The sequence below is a fragment of the Triplophysa dalaica genome, chromosome 19 (genome assembly GCF_015846415.1).
Source record: "Triplophysa dalaica isolate WHDGS20190420 chromosome 19, ASM1584641v1, whole genome shotgun sequence".
Taxonomy (NCBI): Eukaryota; Metazoa; Chordata; class Actinopteri; order Cypriniformes; family Nemacheilidae; genus Triplophysa; species Triplophysa dalaica.
In genome coordinates, this window is record NC_079560.1 from 10,805,561 (window position 1) to 10,825,395 (window position 19,835).

The 19,835-nt window shown below is 37.2% G+C and overlaps 2 protein-coding genes across 3 annotated transcripts; one reads left to right on the top strand and one right to left on the bottom strand.

The window, feature by feature from the left end:
- Positions 1-171: 171 nt before the first annotated feature.
- actn3a (actinin alpha 3a) lies at positions 172-13,609 on the top strand. 2 transcript variants are annotated; one of them, XM_056730909.1, is made up of 21 exons: positions 172-470; positions 5,424-5,538; positions 5,684-5,803; positions 5,895-5,981; positions 6,908-6,995; positions 7,186-7,264; positions 8,835-8,916; positions 9,005-9,090; positions 9,193-9,285; positions 9,436-9,666; positions 10,042-10,189; positions 10,659-10,809; positions 10,900-11,008; positions 11,206-11,346; positions 11,607-11,789; positions 11,949-12,083; positions 12,180-12,359; positions 12,474-12,620; positions 12,726-12,791; positions 12,879-13,037; positions 13,124-13,609. In XM_056730909.1, exons 1-21 carry the CDS (start codon positions 339-341, stop codon positions 13,280-13,282), a joined length of 2,691 nt encoding a protein of 896 aa, XP_056586887.1. In that variant the 5' UTR covers positions 172-338; the 3' UTR covers positions 13,283-13,609. The 2 variants fall into 2 exon arrangements, with proteins under 2 accessions (XP_056586887.1, XP_056586886.1); XM_056730908.1 differs by having other exon boundaries at positions 12,474-12,791.
- A 163-nt stretch (positions 13,610-13,772) lies between these two features.
- Positions 13,773-18,432, bottom strand: slc29a2 (solute carrier family 29 member 2). Its single transcript, XM_056731119.1, has 13 exons — positions 18,324-18,432; positions 17,713-17,755; positions 17,549-17,627; positions 17,312-17,460; positions 17,094-17,233; positions 16,867-17,001; positions 16,682-16,779; positions 15,618-15,696; positions 15,367-15,530; positions 15,151-15,256; positions 14,985-15,070; positions 14,687-14,886; positions 13,773-14,526 (listed from the first exon to the last, which is right to left on the bottom strand). The coding sequence occupies exons 2-13, from the start codon at positions 17,742-17,744 to the stop codon at positions 14,415-14,417; spliced, it is 1,380 nt and encodes a 459-aa protein (XP_056587097.1). The 5' UTR covers positions 17,745-17,755; positions 18,324-18,432; the 3' UTR covers positions 13,773-14,414.
- Positions 18,433-19,835: the final 1,403 nt, after the last annotated feature.

Sequence of the window (19,835 nt, forward strand, 5' to 3'; positions counted from 1 at the left end):
CCAAAGCTGCTTGCACCTATTTGTTAATACTGTTTAAAATCCCGAAATTGAGTGTTATTCTGATTACCAGCTATGTTTACTTAAAATCGATGCTCCTCATCCTGTACCGTTTTAAATCCCCGCCCATCGCCTTTTAAGAAATGAAGCTGTGGTCAAATACCGCAGCAGTGGGTCACTCTTGTTGGGCGCCTGTCACTTGTGGAGTTTGGCCACCAGCTGTCAGCTCATCTGCCGGTGGGAGCGGTTATCGTAGGAACAGGGCTTGTATGTTGAATCAAGAGTTTAATATTAAGGTTTTGTAGGTTGAGGGGAATTTAAGCACCCCGGGAAACGGCAAGATGACAGCCATTGAAACGCAAGTGCAATACAGCTCATACATGATGACTACGACTGGGCAATACATGACCCAAGAGGAAGACTGGGATCGGGATCTGTTGCTGGACCCGGCTTGGGAAAAACAGCAGCGGAAGGTAAAACTCGATCCTGTCTCTCGTTCTTCCCTTAGTAAGTTTTACGTAACTTGCAGATGTATTTTTTTAAGAAATAATTGATAGCTGTCAAAAAGATTTGTTTGAAAAAAAACTACTCTGACTAACATGTATCCAGGTCCTATGTAATTTGTCATAAAAAAAAAACATTATATACTTTTTGTAGTTATTCGGTTAGCTACACCAATGCACAATTAACACAAATGCTACTTTTAAAAATACAATTATTTGCGTTGATTCATGTTGATATGAATGAATAGCTGATCTGATGTACATGACTACGTCAACATGACAGTAACAGCTGACTGTCATTATATGAAGCTAAGTGTGTGAGAGAAAGAGATGGAGGAAGTGGTTAAGGAGCGCTGCGACCCTTTGAGCCGAAAATAGAGTTGTCTCAAAATATAAAAATAGCACTGAAAATACGTAACATTCGACATTTCGAGCCTATCGGCCATTAAACCATCAATCCAACTAATGTTAGTTTGTTTCTCACAATCAATGTCAATGACACGTTTATTAATATAGCACCGTTTAATTCAACCGAAGTTGACCAACAGATTTAAAATGAGTATATATGTAAAAATGAATAGGTGTTTATTAATGAGCACATCTTTGACATGACACCGATGTGGGTAAATTACGCGCATCGGGTGCACGCGCCTTTTATTTATGAGTGCTCTAGGAGGTTAGGTGTGAAAGTTTAGTTTTGGTAGTCAAAAGCAAATATTAACCGAGTTATAAAATTGTTGCTTAATAATCTTTTAGTTTGAGGTAAATTATTGTATTAAAATTGCTGTGCTTAATAATTCAATTGTTTTGAATATTGTATGTGAAATTATAGTGCATCACACATTTTATATGTGCAACATATAGTTTATTGCATTTTAAGCTTTTCTCCCTAGTAGATGGCTTGCTTTACAAAACATTAAAAGATTATTTGAGCTTTGAACTCCTAGAAGGCAGAGATCATTCAATTTAGGGATGATTTGCCAAATATGATTTTGACATATGTCTACAAAATGGGAATAATACAAGCCATAGTATTTCAATGTAGCTTTTATAATGAGTTACAATTTAACTTCTATCTACACAAATATGCCTTAACTGTGTGTGGTCTTCATGTTGAAGTGAGTTGCATGAAAATCTTCCTTAATAGAGCTTTTAAGACAATCAGGATATCCTAAGCAACATTTTATTTGAAATTAATGACATTTATTTTGTAACGAATAATTCTAGTGTTTGAATAAATATTTAGGCACCACACCTCTTAGGTCCCTCCGAAGGTCCCATACTCATTGCTTGTAAAGTCGTCATACTGTCCCATGGTAAATATACTCAAGGCCTCATCCAATTACTTTCTCTGTCAGCTAATGTTGCTATAAAGTAGTTAACATGAGGTGTTACAACAGTCCTGGTAGTTATGGGTCTTGTGGAATTTGCATTAAAACATTTATTGTTAAGGTTCCTTGTATTTAAGTTTTATTACTAATGTTTAAAATATATATACTTTGAAAAAATACAAATGCACAATGGTGGAAATACAGTATGTAAAGTCATTATAAAGTGGCTATTTCACAAATTATTAAGCATTATAAGCAATTTTGATACTATTACAGTACAATTGCTAGACAATTACCAAATCAAGCTATTTATTAATACAGTAACCGATTGATTTGTGTATTTCAATCTCTATCCTATTTCAGGAACTCGAACAAGTGTATATAGCATACAGTAAATGTAAAGTTCAGTACAGGATCTGAAGGTAAGGCTTTTCAGATAGGTGTACACATTCCTCTGCCACACGGTAGGGGTGTAGAGAGAGGGAGGGGGTGGAGGTGAGAAAAGTCATGAGTATGATCGAATGGCAGTTGCTATTCCAGAAGAGGTGTCCTTGTAGGGGAGCGTCTATAAACTACCTACAGAAAGCTTGGGGGTGGGTAGAGTTCTGTAAGATCCAGGTCAGGCAGGTAAGTATATTTAAGGGTAAGACGTTTGATTTCCTCAAGCAGTTTTATGGCCATTGTACTTATTTATGTGTTAACTGACTCCTTGGATCAGGATCAGGTTTTTCAATGGAGTAGGATCTTAGCATAACTAGATGCTCCCTAAGACGCACCACCATATACAATTTGTGCCACAAAGATGCTAAACGTAAAAAAAAACACTAATGGAATTTATTTAACAATTCCTGTTGTCCAACATTTGCAGCATCACAACATGACAGCCAAGTGAATGCTCACAGGTCACATGCAATGACATGCCCCGGTTCTAGCGGTAAATGTCATATTTCCCAGAATCCTGTGTCCTTTAACCTGTAAATGTATATCACATATTCTCACAGCCTCATTTATTCTCCCTGGGTTAAAAATGTATTTTCTTCAATAATGTTGGTCAGTTTCCTGTGCTAATATAATAGCATTAGATGCACCTATGGCAGCTTAGCATCTCTGTTAGAGACTGACACACAAATCCCTTTGCTCCTTAAATAAGACTTGCAACATTTTTGCCCTTACCATCCACAGGCAGTGAGAAGGCCGAAATTAATTTCACCCATTCATGTTTATTACTGGGCTAAAAGATTTTGTCAAAAGAGAAACATCTCTTGCGCTCATTTAAAGTTCATTTAGAGTGTCAATACATCAAGCATCATATGTGTGGCAAAATAATTTCCCGTATGGGTGAATTCCTGTGTCTTTGGTCCTGTGTGGTAATTACATCATGGCCTGGCTTCACAGCCAAGGCTTTGCATAAGCCAGGGGCTAGTTACAAAGTCACTAAGTTAACACTGTCAATGACTATTAGTTAGTTAAGACTAATATGTCTTAATTTTCAAATTTCAATTAGACCAATGTACCCATTTATGTAACTTGAGTTATGGTGAAAATAATTTTTTTAGATGACTAACATCTAAGACTAAGAAGTTTATGCTACCGGCCTATGCCTTAGTTAAGTTAGGATATTATATTAATAAGTCGCTTTTTTCAAATGCATTTGAAAAAAAATGTTAGTCAAAACAATGGCACAGATATATTTTAAGATATGTCAGGGCAAGTTATTTTCAGTTAAAACAGCTCAGACATTCATTTTAGTCTGTGGCTTGCCTTAAATCTTGTCTCTGAAACCAGGCCTAATTATGATTGTGATCCTTAAAACGATGTAATTTCTTAAATGGACAAAAACTCCTCTGTACTATATCTTGATTATAATGCCGATGGGTCAATTTTTTACTACAACATGAACTGTACAACTGTACAGTGTGTGTATGTGTTTTTGATTGAACACCACTCCACTTTATCCCTATCAGAGCGTAGATGAGTCTGTAGACTGCCGACTTAATGCAAAGACTTTGCATGTATGCATGTTTGACAGTAATGGTTAAGATGATGTAACTGTAACTGAAGTAATTGAAATTTAAGTGATTGTACATTGGTGATGGGTGGGATCTTTTCTGTAGCTGGTGCAGTTTAAAATACTTGAAATAAGTTGATACAAAAAAGTAACTGTATTCTATTTAATCCAAAGGGTCCGTAAATTGGTCATATGTTATGTTTGTAAATATTTGAGAAAGATATTTTGAACCATTACTTTGTTTTGTCTTATGGATGGTGTGTGGGCGCACTAGTTTAGATGTAAATTGAACACACAAATATTTGAAAATAGGAAAGAATGCTATATGTCATGATATCCGAAAAAAAGTGGATAGATATCCGGTTAAATAGAAAAAACTTGAATCAAATACAATTTTTCTGATATAACAAATATTATTTGGCAAAATAATATTTGATTACACCCTTTAATACATATATAGCATTTTTGTTATGAGCAAGTTATTTGTGTGCAACCAACCTGTTGTTTGACTTAACATTTATACCCCTATTTACAATGTGAGTTCCAGAATGTTTGAGAAAAATGTGTCAGTCTTGGTGCCACCTTAATGATTGTCTTCATTCAAACAGACAAAATTATTTTAAGTTGAATTTTAAAATAACACTTATCGTTAAGTTTACACAAATTAGTTTTTATATGGCCTGAAGCTGTGGAACATCAAGCACTTTTCTTGCCGTATAGTATTTTGTGTGGCTGTTCCAAGAATGCCGTGCTCTCAGCTGTCTGCTGATGTCTCATGGCTGCTCGATATAGCCTCCCTCCTCTCCTCCTTCAACCTCTCCCTCCCGTGCCTCACGGGCTAATTTTGGTCATCTTTGGCAGAGGGCGGTGATTTGAAGGGTGGCCACCTGCTGTAAAAGAGTCTCCGCTTCCAGCCTTACATCAAATTACGTTGGCCCTTGGCATTCTTCAGTCAGCTCGCCAGTTCTGTCTTATGCTCCCAGTCAGACATGTACAGTAAACGCTGCTTATAAATTCAGCTCTGTGTGTGTAGAGCTGTGAATTGGGTAAATCGGAGTGAATAAAATCAAAACACAAGCACATAATTATAGTCCCCATGAAGTGTTTCAGTAGCAAAGAGCATGGTGCTATAACTGCCAAATTAATTGATTTAAGTTTATATCATGGCAAACTTTGTTGCTGTACAGTCTTTGTATTGAACTGATTTGAAGTGTACCTATTAAATTGAGAATTATACAGATTTATTTTATATTTATTTGTTTTATTATGTCTCCCCACTTTTATTTTTCCTAGTGTTTTTATCTGGATTTATCTGCTTTTTTTCTTTGAAAATATGCAGTCCTTTTTTAGAATTTCATGGTTTTTGACTGTATTTTCAAAAATAAGCTATAACAAAAAACAAGATATTTTCTGGCAGCTGGGGTGGCAGAAAAACCCCACAAAATTATTTGTTTTCCTGTAATTTACTGTTTTTTGACCGTAAAACAATCTTGTAAAATTATATATTTTTTGCTGTGGAAAACTACATGAATCATGCTATAAAATAGTTTTTATTAAATTAAACATTGCTTCTTTTTTTCACAGACCTTTACTGCCTGGTGCAACTCTCACCTCCGTAAGGCAGGGACACAGATCGAGAACATTGAGGAGGATTTCAGGAATGGACTCAAACTCATGCTGCTGCTGGAGGTTATCTCCGGTAAACAACCTGAAAAATCTGTCAAATACTTAAATTGACCAACATCTGTTCTAAAAACATGAAACCAAAGAAATACAGTGTACCAACCAGCAGAAGCAAAGTATCTAAATGTCTCTCTTCCTTTTCATTTTTTTTGTGATATCAGGCGAGAGGCTGCCCAAGCCAGACAAAGGCAAAATGCGTTTCCATAAAATTGCCAATGTTAACAAGGCCCTGGATTATATCAGCAGTAAGGGAGTCAAGCTGATCTCCATCGGCGCTGAGGGTAAAACTTAACAAAACCTGTTCTTTCTTCTGTTTCCTTAATATTTTCACTTGAAGCAGCTCTGTTGACATTACTCTTTGTGCTGTTACAGAGATTGTGGATGGTAATGGGAAAATGACCCTTGGTATGATCTGGACCATCATCCTGCGCTTTGCAATCCAAGACATTTCAGTGGAGGGTGAGAAACTTGTAACATTTGACACATTATCAGCTGTACATCTACAGGCATGTGTTTATTTAAAGATACTCAAAGTCTGTGTTTGAATTTTGCTTCTAATATGGAGGCCATGTTTAAATTTTACTGATAATTAACAGCATCAATGGAGCGTCACACAGTGTCCTAAATCATTTGAAATTGTCCAGAAAAGTAGATCTCATGACCACTTAAGGAATCCCAACAGGTCGGCCCCCATGATGCTCCATGTAGAATTTTATTAGGTGTATTTTCTGTACTTTTCAGCAGTATTTACCATTAAACGTTAAACTTAAAAAAATGAAACGTGCTTCATGATGAAATGGTAACGGAAAGAATATCAAACCCTGCGTTTTAACCCTTTACAAAGCAAACATATATGGGAGTGTACCGGATAAATACATTGCAATACATAAATAATACCTTTTTATATATCAGAACCAAGTACTAATATTTTTAAATATATAAAAAGCAAATATACTATTATCTATGTAGAAATAAGAATATCTTATTATTATAAAGAGAATTATATAGAAAATATTTATATATGATGTATAATTATGTACATTTTTTGATTACATTATTTAATATATTGCTGTATAATATATCGCTGCTGTCCTTAAAAAAACCTTGTATCTCCATATTTTATTTTTTCAAAAAAATGTAATATCTGTCTCTCAATTTATCACTGGGTTTTACAAATATCTGCCCAATAAAAAGTATTTACTTTGACAAAACAATACTAAATCAATTATTATATAAATGAATGTAAATACAGTGTTTTTTCCTTTTTCTGAAAAACAGCAAATTTGAACATCCAAGGTTTCAGAAGGACAGTCTTGATATAGGAAAATATATATTCTTTGCTTAGCAGTTAGTGTAGTAGACTGTTAAAATTATGTTCCTCACAGAGACCTCTGCAAAGGAAGGCTTGCTGCTGTGGTGTCAGAGGAAGACTGCCCCCTATAGGAACGTTAATGTCCAGAACTTCCACATTAGGTGAGTTTCACTTCCCTCCATTAACCATAAAAGATGTCCTAGTTGACTCATGTCCTATTGTTGGTGTACACGTATGTGTCTGATAAAACCCCTACATGTTTCTAAACTCTCCCAAAGAACATCTGCACAACATTCATCCTTTTCATGTTCTCTTCCTTTGTTTTTCCTTTGCTTGTGGTCTGTGTCTTAGTTGGAAAGATGGCCTGGCTCTCTGTGCCCTCATCCATAGACACAGACCTGACCTCATCGATTACTCCAAACTGCGCAAGGTGCCATCAACCCCTCGCCATCTCTCCCATCCTTCAGCTCTGTCTTTTTATACACACTCAAAAAAATGATTTGTTGGATTTACATAAAAAAGGTTCCAAGTGGGTTGCACACAAGTATGTTGAGTAGTTTCTACAATTAACAATTTAGTTGTATGAACAAAAGAAATTGAAGTAAAGTTGACTAAACCTTTTTGAGTAAATCCAAACCATTCCGATAGTACTAGTAATTTTAAGTTAATTAAACGTATTATATTTCCTTCTCAATTTTACTTTTTTGTTTTCATACATAAGTCTAAACACAATGAACAAATCAGATGAAAGGCATCTCAGTACTGGCGTTGGTACAGTTAAAGCTCATTGAATGATGCAATAGACATCATGGGCATGCAGAAACCTCTCGCAACCTAAGCACATGTACCACTCTTCAAAACAACGGCTACCCAAAAACTAAAAAATACATAAACTCTTTTAAACCTCAAAGATAAATTAACATTAAGGACAAACAAGTAATTTCTCTTTACTTAAAATAACACTTAATGTCGAAATTTACTGCTTAAATGCAGTCTTACGCAAAGCATGCTGGGAATTGAAAATCCCCCTCATCCAGTCATGTTGAATTAACTTGTTTATATTAAGTAAACTCAACAATATTGCGTTCTACTCCACAATGTTAAGTTGACCAGTCAAACACTTGTTGAGGAAAGCTGACGGATCTACATTTTAAGTATGAATAACATAATTAACTTATGTTATTTCAGTTACTTGCATTCTTTATGTTCTGTGAACAAGGATGGGTTAAGTAAAACTAACAGCACCTACAGTTCATTTTGTTGAGTGTACTATAGTCTGCTCTTCCGCTCTTGCCACTGTTTTAGTACAAGTTTATGACTCGCACCACACCTGTCTTTAAACTACTTTTGTCTTTTCTGCTTTGAATGCATTTAAATTAAATGTTTCCATGAGGGCAGATGTTTAGATAAAAAACATGATATTTAAGGGGATAGTTAGTAACCCAAAATGAAAATTCTTTCATCATTCACCCTCATTTCCTTTTAAAGCCAAATGACTGACTGACTTTGCAGAACACAAAAGAAGGTATTTTGAAGAGCGCTGGTATTCAAACAACAGTGACTCCATTGACTTTAATTGTATTGACAAAACCACTGAGAAATTTCTCAAATTATCTTCTTTTGTGTTCCAAAGAAGAAAGAGTCATATACCGGTTTTGAATGACATGAGGGTAAATAAATGATGGCGGATTTTTAAACTACATGTAATGTCACCATACTAGCAACGTAAAGTGACTAAAAGTACTACCACCAGGTTTGATAACGCGGTTATATGGTGATATTATGTTTTTTGGACATATATGGTGATCATGTATTTATCTCTGACATGTGATGTCACTGATGTTCTGTAATGTATGAAAAGGCATGTAACACACCTAATGACGATGGTCATTAGGCTATACAAAATGTTCCTGTTATGAATGAAACTTGGAGAACGTTCCCTCTGTCTATTTGTTTATCATCTATGAGGTTCCATATCTACGTGTCTTCTGCTCTCACAGGATGACCCCATTGGCAACCTCAACACTGCTTTTGAGGTGGCGGAGAAATACCTTGACATCCCCAAAATGCTTGATGCAGAAGGTATAAGGCCTTTAAAGACTGTTTCAAGCTGTTAGAATAATTTCGGTCTCATGAATCGTTTAATGGTGATCTTTTTTCACAATGCCAGACATCGTGAACACGCCAAAACCCGACGAGAAAGCCATCATGACCTACGTGTCCTGCTTCTACCATGCGTTTGCTGGTGCAGAGCAGGTAAGCAAGATCTTCTGGATAAGAATCCGTTCACAGGAAGGAGAGTTTCTCCTTTTAGAATGTAATTGTTTCCCCTTTGTAATCAGTCACACTGTCCTCCAGGCTGAGACAGCAGCTAACAGGATCTGCAAGGTGCTTGCCGTCAACCAGGAGAATGAGAAGCTGATGGAAGAATATGAGAAACTGGCCAGTGAGGTGAGAACACTCAATCACCTTCCCATTTAGATAGCCAACACTTCATATAATCCTAGAGTCAACGTTGCATTCCTGAAGACCACATGTCCAGCTTCTTGTCATGCTTGCCATTGAAGAGCATCATGTGCTCATATTCTCTTTTCTCATCAGCTTCTGGAGTGGATCCAAAGGACTATTCCCTGGCTGGAGAACCGTGTGGCTGAGCAGACCATGCACGCCATGCAGCAGAAGCTAGAGGATTTCAGGGACTACCGCCGCGTGCATAAGCCACCCAAGGTTCAGGAGAAGTGCCAGCTGGAGATCAACTTCAACACTCTACAGACCAAGCTGAGGCTCAGCAACAGGCCTGCTTTCATGCCATCTGAAGGCAAAATGGTCTCAGTACGTGCAAATATTCTTTTTTCCCCCTCTCATATGAATGAGTAAAATACACACATTTCTACCCCACTGCACCCTGGTGAAAAAAACAACATGAAATGGTCCATGTTTCTGGTTTGGTTCTGGTCTGGTTGGTAACCAAAACGTATCTAGTCAAATTAGTCGACCAACAGGGTCTTTTAGTTAAATGAGACTAAGAAGTTTGATGGTCAAAAGAAATCTTCTTTTGTTTTCACAAAAAAATTGAACATAAACATGTAGATTTTTTTGTTTTTTAAATAATACTTCTTTGTCTGATTTTAGATTTTATTTAACAGAATTTATGGTATAAAATATATTATAACCTTAGAATATCATACACAACCTCCCGTCTTGTAGGACATTGCCAATGCTTGGAAGGGTCTGGAACAGGTAGAGAAGGGTTATGAGGAGTGGCTGCTCACGGAGATCCGTCGTCTGGAGAGATTGGATCACCTGGCTGAAAAGTTTAAGCAGAAGTCTAGCTTGCATGAATCATGGACCTCAGGTAACCTGACATTCATCTCGCTGCCAGACATTTTTTAACCATGCACATATTAATATGAATCTAATTCAGAAGAGGACAAGCCGCAATTATTTTTGTCTTTTGTAATTGGGTAGAGTTGTATGAGATGTATAATGGTTTTTATTTCTTGAGATGGAGAATGACACACTTGTACAGAAATGTACAAATGTTTATTTGGAGACACATAAAATTTCTGTTGTGGATTTGTTTCTTTGAACCGCAATTCAGTACATTTCTCCTTATGTAATTCCTGTTTCCAAACTGATGAAATGTACCTCCAATCGCTTTGGATAAATGCATTTGCTAAATGCATAAATCTGAATGTTTTCATGATTCTGAATGTTTTTCATGAATTCCATAAATTGAAATATTGACAATACTTACATTCTACATTTTCCCAAACCCTGCCAACTATCATCTTTCTTGTAATATTTTGTAATTCCACCCACAGGAAAGGAACAGCTGCTTATTCAAAAGGACTATGAGTCTGCCTCTCTGATGGAGATCCGTGCTCTGATGAGAAAACACGAGGCCTTTGAGAGCGATCTGGCTGCTCACCAGGACAGGGTGGAACAGATAGCTGCCATTGCACAGGAGCTCAAGTAAGAGTGACTCATCCTGGCAAGCTTGAAACGAACAATTTGTCACACAGGTTGTGGTTTGCAGGTAATGCTAATCCTTTTTTTCTTTAGTGAACTGGACTATCACGATGCTGCCACCATCAACGCCCGTTGCCAGGGCATCTGTGACCAGTGGGACAGCCTGGGTACCCTGACCCAGAAAAGGAGAGAATCATTGGAGGTAGACATACAACACAATAATCTCACATATGTAAATCTATATTTGAAATGAGAACGTCATCTTTTTATTTAGTAAAGAAAGATTTGTGTTGAATTTTTGCAGTGGGCAGTGAGAATGAAGCTTATTTTTTTTAGAATTTTATTCCAGTTTTGAGAAAGTAGGATTGCTGTAATGTTTTACATTGTTTTTTTTCTCAGCGTGTAGAGAAGCTTTGGGAGACAATTGACCAGTTGTACCTTGAATTTGCCAAGAGGGCAGCACCCTTCAACAACTGGATGGATGGAGCTATGGAAGATCTGCAGGACATGTTCATTGTTCACAGCATCGAGGAGGTCCAGGTGAACAAACAGTAGATGATAAAAAACTGTTTGTTGTCTTTGGTGTCCTACAACTTTTTAATAGCATCACTGTATCCAACAGAATTTTTTTTATACTGTACCATTTTTAATAATTTAAATGATGAAATTAAAATGTAAATACAGGTTTGAAATGACAAGAGGATGAATAAATGATTAAGGAATTTGCATTATAGGGTGAATTATCCCTTAAAATATTGTTTACAAGAGTAAAATGTATATCTGTGAATATCTGCTCTCAGAGTTTGATCACAGCCCATGACCAGTTTAAAGCTACTCTACCCGAAGCCGATAAGGAACGGATGGCCATCATGGGCATTCAAAATGAAATCTTGAAGATTGCTCAAACATACGGGATCAAGTTAGTGGCTGAGAACCTCTATACGGTTCTCTCCCCTCAGGATATCAGCAACAAATGGGAAGCTGTGAGTAATTAACAATCTTAGAACTGATTAAAACTCTAAATACAACGATTTATCGGCCTATAATTGGTATTGGTCGATAAAAGCTATGTTTTACGCTCCAATGAAAAATATTTAAACTATCGGCCATCACAGCTGAGTCTTGTTTCTCCCACACAACAGGTGAAGCAACTGGTTCCAATGCGTGACCAGATGTTGCAGGAGGAAGTTGCCAGGCAGCAGGCCAATGAGAGGCTGAGGCGCCAGTTCGCTGCTCAGGCCAACATCATCGGACCGTGGATTCAGACCAAGATGGAGGTGTTTTACCATACACCTAATCTCATAACGTCACTTCAATTACAGTACAATGTGACACAATGCTTTAAATAAAATGATCTTCCCTTGTGTCAAAAGGAAATCGGCCATGTGTCGATTGACATTTCCAGTTCCTTAGAGGAACAGATGGGTAGTCTGAAGACATACGAACAAAACATCATCAATTACAAAAGTAACATTGACAAACTGGAGGGAGACCACCAGCTCAGCCAGGAGGGACTTATCTTTGACAACATGCACACCAACTACACCATGGAAGTAAGAACATGTATCTAACCGATGGGTTTATATCTCATCATCGGTGGTATAGTGTAAGAGGTCCATGTCTTTCTACGATCTCAGTGAATTCTTTGTTATTCTTGTCGGTTTTAGCACGTCCGCGTTGGCTGGGAGCAGCTCCTCACCACTATTGCCCGCACTATCAATGAGGTTGAGAACCAGATCTTGACTCGTGATGCCAAGGGCATCAGTCAGGAACAGCTGAACGAGTTCAGAGCATCATTCAATCACTTTGACCGGGTGAGAAACACAGAGGCGTTTTGGTTTCTTGATCAAGCAAATTATTTGAATGTTCAACATTTACAAATCTGCAATGTAATCTCTCCAAATCTCTTGCATTTGCAGAAGAGGAATGGCATGATGGATCCTGATGATTTCCGTGCTTGTCTGATCTCTATGGGTTACGATCTGGTAAAATATATTTGGTAACAACAATCCACCAGGACTGCCCCACAAAATCAGCTTTCACAATTTCTGTCATTTCCATCTTTCTTTTAGGGTGAAGTTGAATTTGCACGCATAATGACACTGGTGGACGCCAACAACACAGGAGTGGTCACCTTCCAGGCCTTTATTGACTTCATGACCAGGGAGACAGCTGAGACGGACACTGCTGAGCAGGTCATGGCCTCCTTCAAGATCCTAGCTTCTGACAAGGTGAACTCAACATCTATAATATTGAACAAACACAATTATGTTAATATAGTAAAATGTTATTTTCTGACCTCTGTTATGTTTTCCAGGCTTACATCACAGTAGAGGAGCTGAGGAGAGAGCTCCCCCCAGAACAAGCTGAATACTGTATAAGCCGCATGACAAAGTACATGATCAGCGATGCTCCTTCAGGTGCCCTTGACTACATGTCATTCTCAAGCGCCTTGTATGGAGAGAGTGACTTGTAGGGTCCATCCTGTCATATCTGCACCCACAACATCCCCTACTCCCAACCCCCTTTACATACGTTCATGTCATGAAACCCTTAAACATCTAACGCCAAAAACAATGTCACAGGTAATAGTAAGTTTTGCTGCAGTGGATTGGGCCTGTGTGACATGCAATGAAAAGTGAACACATCATGTATGTTGTGGGAAATTTAAATAAGCCAATTGAGACTGAAAAGTCAAAGAATTTAACTGAAAAATATTCTTCACAAAGGTGAGATCTGCTCACCCTTCATACAAACGGCTTATGTTTTGGAGGAAGAATGAATAAATTATCCTTAAATATAATCTCATGCTGTTTCGATCATTGAAACTTGTGTCAGTGTGTGTGAAAGGTAGATAGAAATCTTTTATTTTTTCTTCTAAATAACATAAGCTGTATAATCGAATTCTAACGTGGGGCTTCTGCAATTGTCAGGGGTTCGTGCACGAAAGAGCGTACTCCAACTGATAAATCAAAATAGGTATTTTAATATAAAACAAAAGGCAAACAGGTAAAAAGAACCACAACACACCATAACTTAAACAATAGCAGACAAGGAATACAATCAAGGGCAGAACTTAAATACAACAGATAAGGAGGGTTAAACAGGTGCCAGGGATGGACTAAATCAGACACAGTCTAATTAACTAATAATGAAATCAACTATGGGAGGAAAAAACAAACAAACTATAAAACAACTGTGACAGCAAGTTAGCACATGTCACACAATTAAAACTATGCAAGACATTTATTAAAAAGCGTTTTTTATAATTTAATATTTTATCAAAACATGTTAACTTACAAGTGCTTTTTCTAAAATCGTAAAAAATTCCAATACAAAAATAAAGGCTTAAAAACATGAACTGATAAAGATAAAAGTAGTATAAAAGAGGGAATAAATAAAAAACTAAATTATATTAAAAGTATAAAAAGACAAACAGTTAAAATCAGTAAGGTGCTTAAAAAACCCACTTCAATTTCCCTTTAAAAGAAACATCCCACTAGAATACAAGATGAACAACATTCAAGTAAATATGACCAAATTTGAAGATGTGTAACTGTCATGGAAATTGAAGGAACAGCATTTTCCTTCGGCTCGTTTGATTTCCCTTAAACTATTTTCTTAAAGACAAAGGAGAGTGCAGCACCCAGAGACAGCCCCAGCGCCAGGAAGAAAGTCATCAAAGCTCCTGCTGTCTCTGCATCTTTAGGTTTTACCAGTCTGAAACAAAGAATAAACACTCTGAGATGCGGTCATCTGGGACAAAGACTTTTGTTCTCAATAAGAAGACCGGCAATAGCATTTTTGCTAAATTTCTGTAGTTCATAGTCAGTATACAGCTTTAATGAATGCATTTGGTGTTGACTTCTGGAGTACTTACTGTGAAGCATAGCTCATGGAGAGGCAGGCAAAATATCCACTCGTCATGGCAAACAATGACATGAAGACGAGATAGGCCATGTCGTGATCAAATAAGACCGGAAGGTAGATGCGTGGCTGAACGTTGCACAGCATGAGGGCAGGAATGAAAACGATTCGTAATAACACGAAGAGAGGGAACAACCAACTCTGCTTTGAAGGCTGAGTATTGAGAAAAGAATCAAATGGGACGTTAAACAAAGAACAGTTTTAGGTGTTAGCCATTCTACAGTTTTGTGCTAATTCAGGCTCAGACCTACCCACTGAATACGGGAAGTAAGACTTCTACCAATCCAGTCCATGACATTGAAGACGATGAATGAACACAAAGGCACAAAGATTTTCTCTAAAATAAAAAGATCAAAGTGTTTTTGAAAAAAATGCACTGGAGGATAATGCATGAACTGCTATTTTGTATAAACTCACCTTTCCCCTCAAAGAAGCCTTTAGGTTTTGTTTTGACAGTAATTGCTGGGAAAACAGACAATGTGACAGCAAACACGCAAGTCACACAAGACGCCATCACCCAAATCTACAAAAAAAAAGAAAATCCAGTAAAGCACTTGCTCTAAGAAGAATGAGACCACTTTAAAAGTCCAGAATAAAAAAAATGTCCAACTTATAAATGTTAAGTTTATATACCTTTTTAAAGACTTGAGGCACCGTTGACTTCTCTTCAGTGGGTTCTTGTTTATGCTCATATAGTTTGTTACATGATTCAGAATCAGACTCTGTTAAGACAGCTTTGCCATTGGCCTCCAACCCACTTTCATCGTTCAGTTTCACTTTAACCAATGTCACACTCTCTGTAGCAACAAAATCACAATTCAGAATACAGCAGAACCAGCACTGAGAGGTGATATATCCAGACACTGATCAAATCTGACACATACCACAGTTATTTGTTAATGGCTCTTTCCTTGTCTCTGCTTTATCAGTCGGGCCACTTTCCAAATAAAGTTGAGCAAAACTCTGAAAAATATCAAGCAAGGACATCATTTTTCTACATTATAAGAAATATTTGCCATAGTGCCCTCTTCTATTATTGGCACCCTTGTTGAATATCTGACAGACAAATAATAATAATAAAATAATAATAACCCTTTCTCTCAACAGGTAGTGGTCTAGCTTTTGTTGAAACCAGTAACTTTGTATTGGTACCTAATGAATAATGGCTCCTGTATGACATATCGCTTGTTGCTCCCTAACTATTTGTAAGTCGCTTTGCATAAAAGCGTCTGCTAAATGACTAAATGTAAATATAAGCAGAAAAGGTGTAAAAATAAATATTTTTTTAAAGATTTGTTTTAGGCATTTTTGCCTTTGATTGTACAGTTTAGTGATTAAAGAGGACAGGAAGCAAGTGGGAGAGAGAAGGGTGTGGGTTCGGTAAAAGGACCACGATATGGTAATAAACTTGGGTCGCCCGATGAGCAACCACGCTACATATCGGAGCACTGCCCACTAGGCCATCGGCTCCGACATTGTTTCTCCTTTTGATCTTTTTTTTAAATCTCCAACATTTCATTAAAGTTAAACTATCTGAAGTGGGGCAATATAAAATTATGATTTTTTTTCTTATACATTATTGGGACCCTTGTATAAAAACCTTTGCTCGACCTCCATTTGCCTAAAAAAACTTTTTATGTCTGACGAGGTTTGATATATGCTAAGTCTACAGAGTCCATTCCTTAATACAGAATCTCTAAAGATCCTTCAAATGTTGTTGCTCTCTTATCTTCATTTCATCCCACTCATTTTCTATAGTGTTCAGATCAGTTTAACTATGTGGGCTAGATCAAATCAGCGTTTAAGAAATGGCAATATTTTAGAATAAAAAATCTATTTATATATTTCACAATAGCGCTAACTAAATGGGACTGGCACAATAAGCAAAAATGACCTAGTCGAAGGTTTTGTAAACTAAAGTAAAATCTCAATGGCTTGTGGTACCCACCAGATGAGGCAGTATGAGGTAACAGCACAAAGTAAGAAGAGTGGCCACACATGGGGTTATGAAATATCCCAGAGCAGAACTCTCAGAGTCGGTTTCCACTATAGACAAAACAAAAAGACAGCTTTTCAGCATAAATCTGTTTACTTTAGTGTAACTGCCATGAAATTGACCTTACTGGTACTTACAGATGTTCGATAACAGCATGGCAATGCCCGAGAAAATGCCTGCAACTGCCTGGCCACTCATAAACAGGGAGTTGTATCTTGGAGGTAGTTTACTGACCAGACCAAACAGGCTGCCTTGCAACACTGCTCCAAACACTACAGGAACAAAGTTAAGAGACGGATTATGAACCGAAATGATATATTCAAATGAAATTGACATGGTATGTGGGAAGTTTTAAGAAACATACTGTTAATAAACCAGATGGTTGCCATGGTAACGGAGAAGAAGTGGCCCTGGGTCATTTCAACCTTCACCAAACTAGCCGTAAGAATGAAGAGGAGTAAAATGAAGACCAGGCTGCCAGCAATCCTCACCTTCTCCGCAATGCTAAACAAGAAAAAGACGAACGCTATTACACTTAGACTTGCAGGAGTTACATTTATCTAGCTTGAATCAAATACTCACAGCTGGTACAGAAAGGAGTTGAGAAATGTGAATAGCAACAAAGGAAGCTGGGCTATCAGCACACTCAGGTTGTTGAACATGTAAGGGTCCGGGTCTGCCTGCTCAGTACCATTTGAAGAGCTTGTTCCATTCAAGCGGCCAGTAAAATACTACAAACAAACATAAATGGAGTATGAGAACATTAGAGATGATAGATTAAAGAACCGAGTCTTCAAATGTGGAAAAGGTGCATCTTACGTTCAGTGCAGTTATGAAGAAGTTCCATGGAAGTAGAGTTCCCATCCCCAGCAAGAAGAAAATAGCAGCAACGAGGCCGCTGTCAATATTATATATGAATACAGATTATTAACCCAGCATGATCAACTGATTTACATTACTCTTGTAAAGAGAGCTTCATTCACCTGTTATTTGATGTTCCTTTACAATGTCTCATTTTGGAAATATCTGCAAAACAGAAAGAATTTTACATTAAGTACGCAAAGTAACTGTGAAAGTGTAAGAAAATCATATTTGATAGATCATAGATCTAGTGTTTACTGAAACTGGCATTGACATACAAAAGTTGTGGTCAAAATAAATAAGACAACAGATGTAACAACATATAGACTATAATTCAACAGGGTGGATGTCATAGATTTTGTCATTTACCCCCAAGACCCGTCACCACACTTTTTTAATGTGTCTAGTAATATATTTAAATACTATTCTGGAGATTATTCTACTTTCCGAAATACGTTTAAGAAAGATTCATATAAAAAATCCCTGAAAAGTGAAGCGAGAATTTAAAGTAACTTTCTTGATTATTACGCTGTAATGTTAGTATAATACCTTATTATTATAGAAAATCGCAACTTTTAATTTCCCGCCATTATTAGCACACAATATTAGTACAGAAGAATCAAGTTTTAAATAGGAAAAATATCGAAACTATTTATTCTATTTTGAACGCGATGCTACTGGTCTAATTGGATTCAATGATCTAGAAACTTAATCTATATAACTATAAACTTACTGTGGAGAGCTAGCTTCAGATGAGGTCCAGGCGCGCGAAAACACACGTGTTATGGCGCGCGGAAGGGGAGTTTCTTAACTATGTTCACGACCACCCACGCCACGATGACGTCATGTTGCCTCGCGCTCTTGTGTGTGTGTGTGTGTGTGTGTGTAGCTTATGCGTGAAGCAGACTTCTGGAGAAACAGAAGCGCCGACTGAATACTGCACAACATGCTCTTTCATTTAAAATACAAGACCCGATTACATTCTTTATTATCATGACGGCTTTACGTTTTTTCCTCTGGCTATTTCTGTCTAAGGTTACATATTTTACAAAGAATAACACATTTTTAAAAACTTTTGATGACGTTGTATATTCACTCTGGTGATGTCGGATCTCATCTATTTTATATCATTAAAATCATTTGGACCTGAGGTTAACACCCATCCACACAGGGGCGTAGCAAGCTTTTCAAAAGTGCGGGGGATGGATGTGTTTTGTTTGTAAACAATGAAAACCTTGAACGTAATGACAGAAAGGTACAAAAGGTATAACATACAAGATATAAAAAGCTTCCCATTTAAATGTGTGATACTAGTAAAGTATAAAAACACATTCGGAACACACAGAAAATAAGTCAAAACTCTGTTGTGAAAATACACAACCTTGCTAATGAATCAGAAAAACTTTAATAATCACAGGGGGGAAGACAGTGGAAAGCTTGATAGTGACATTGGTCTGACAGGACTGTGACCGCTAAAGTTTGCTTACTTGCACCTTAAAAAGGGGAGATATAAAAAAACGCCCACACAAAGCTTTTTCTCTGGTGGTATAAATAATGTAACAATTTTCTGTTTTTAAACATTAAAATAATATACACTTTTCGTTCATAGTTCTTCAACAGGTACAATCAAACATAATAGGTAAGTATCCACAAAAGTATTCAGCTAAACAAAAAAAGCAATGTTCAAAATATCAAAATCAATAAACCCATAAATACAGTGCTTAACAAGGACAATTTGTCCCTCCTCCTCGTCAATTCCCTGCCTTCTTCATCACAGTTACTTTATACATTGCATGCCACATAAATAACCCAATTTAGCTATTTCTGAACAATATCCCAATTTCCAATTAGCATTAGTCTAAAAACTAAATATAATTCAGAAAACACTCGACATATCAACAAAACATAAACAGAACATATCCCCAAACACATATCAAGGTTATTTAAAAACTTTGAAAGCATAAACACTCATTCAAAGTCGCTGGAAAAGGAACACGTAAATAACCATAACCGTTCCCGCCTCCTCAGCACGAGCTAACCGATAAATCTAACACACCAAGAGAGGCGGGACTTAAGGCAGAACAGCCAATCATCATCCGGTCACACTCAAAGCCGGTGTTCTGATTGAGTGGGAGGGGAGAGGAGAGGAAGCAGCCGCATCGAGCGCAGACACAGAGCGGACAGAGAAACGCTGGAGTGACTGCTGTAAGGCGTTTTGTAAAAACTGCTGAAAAACTGCAAAAAA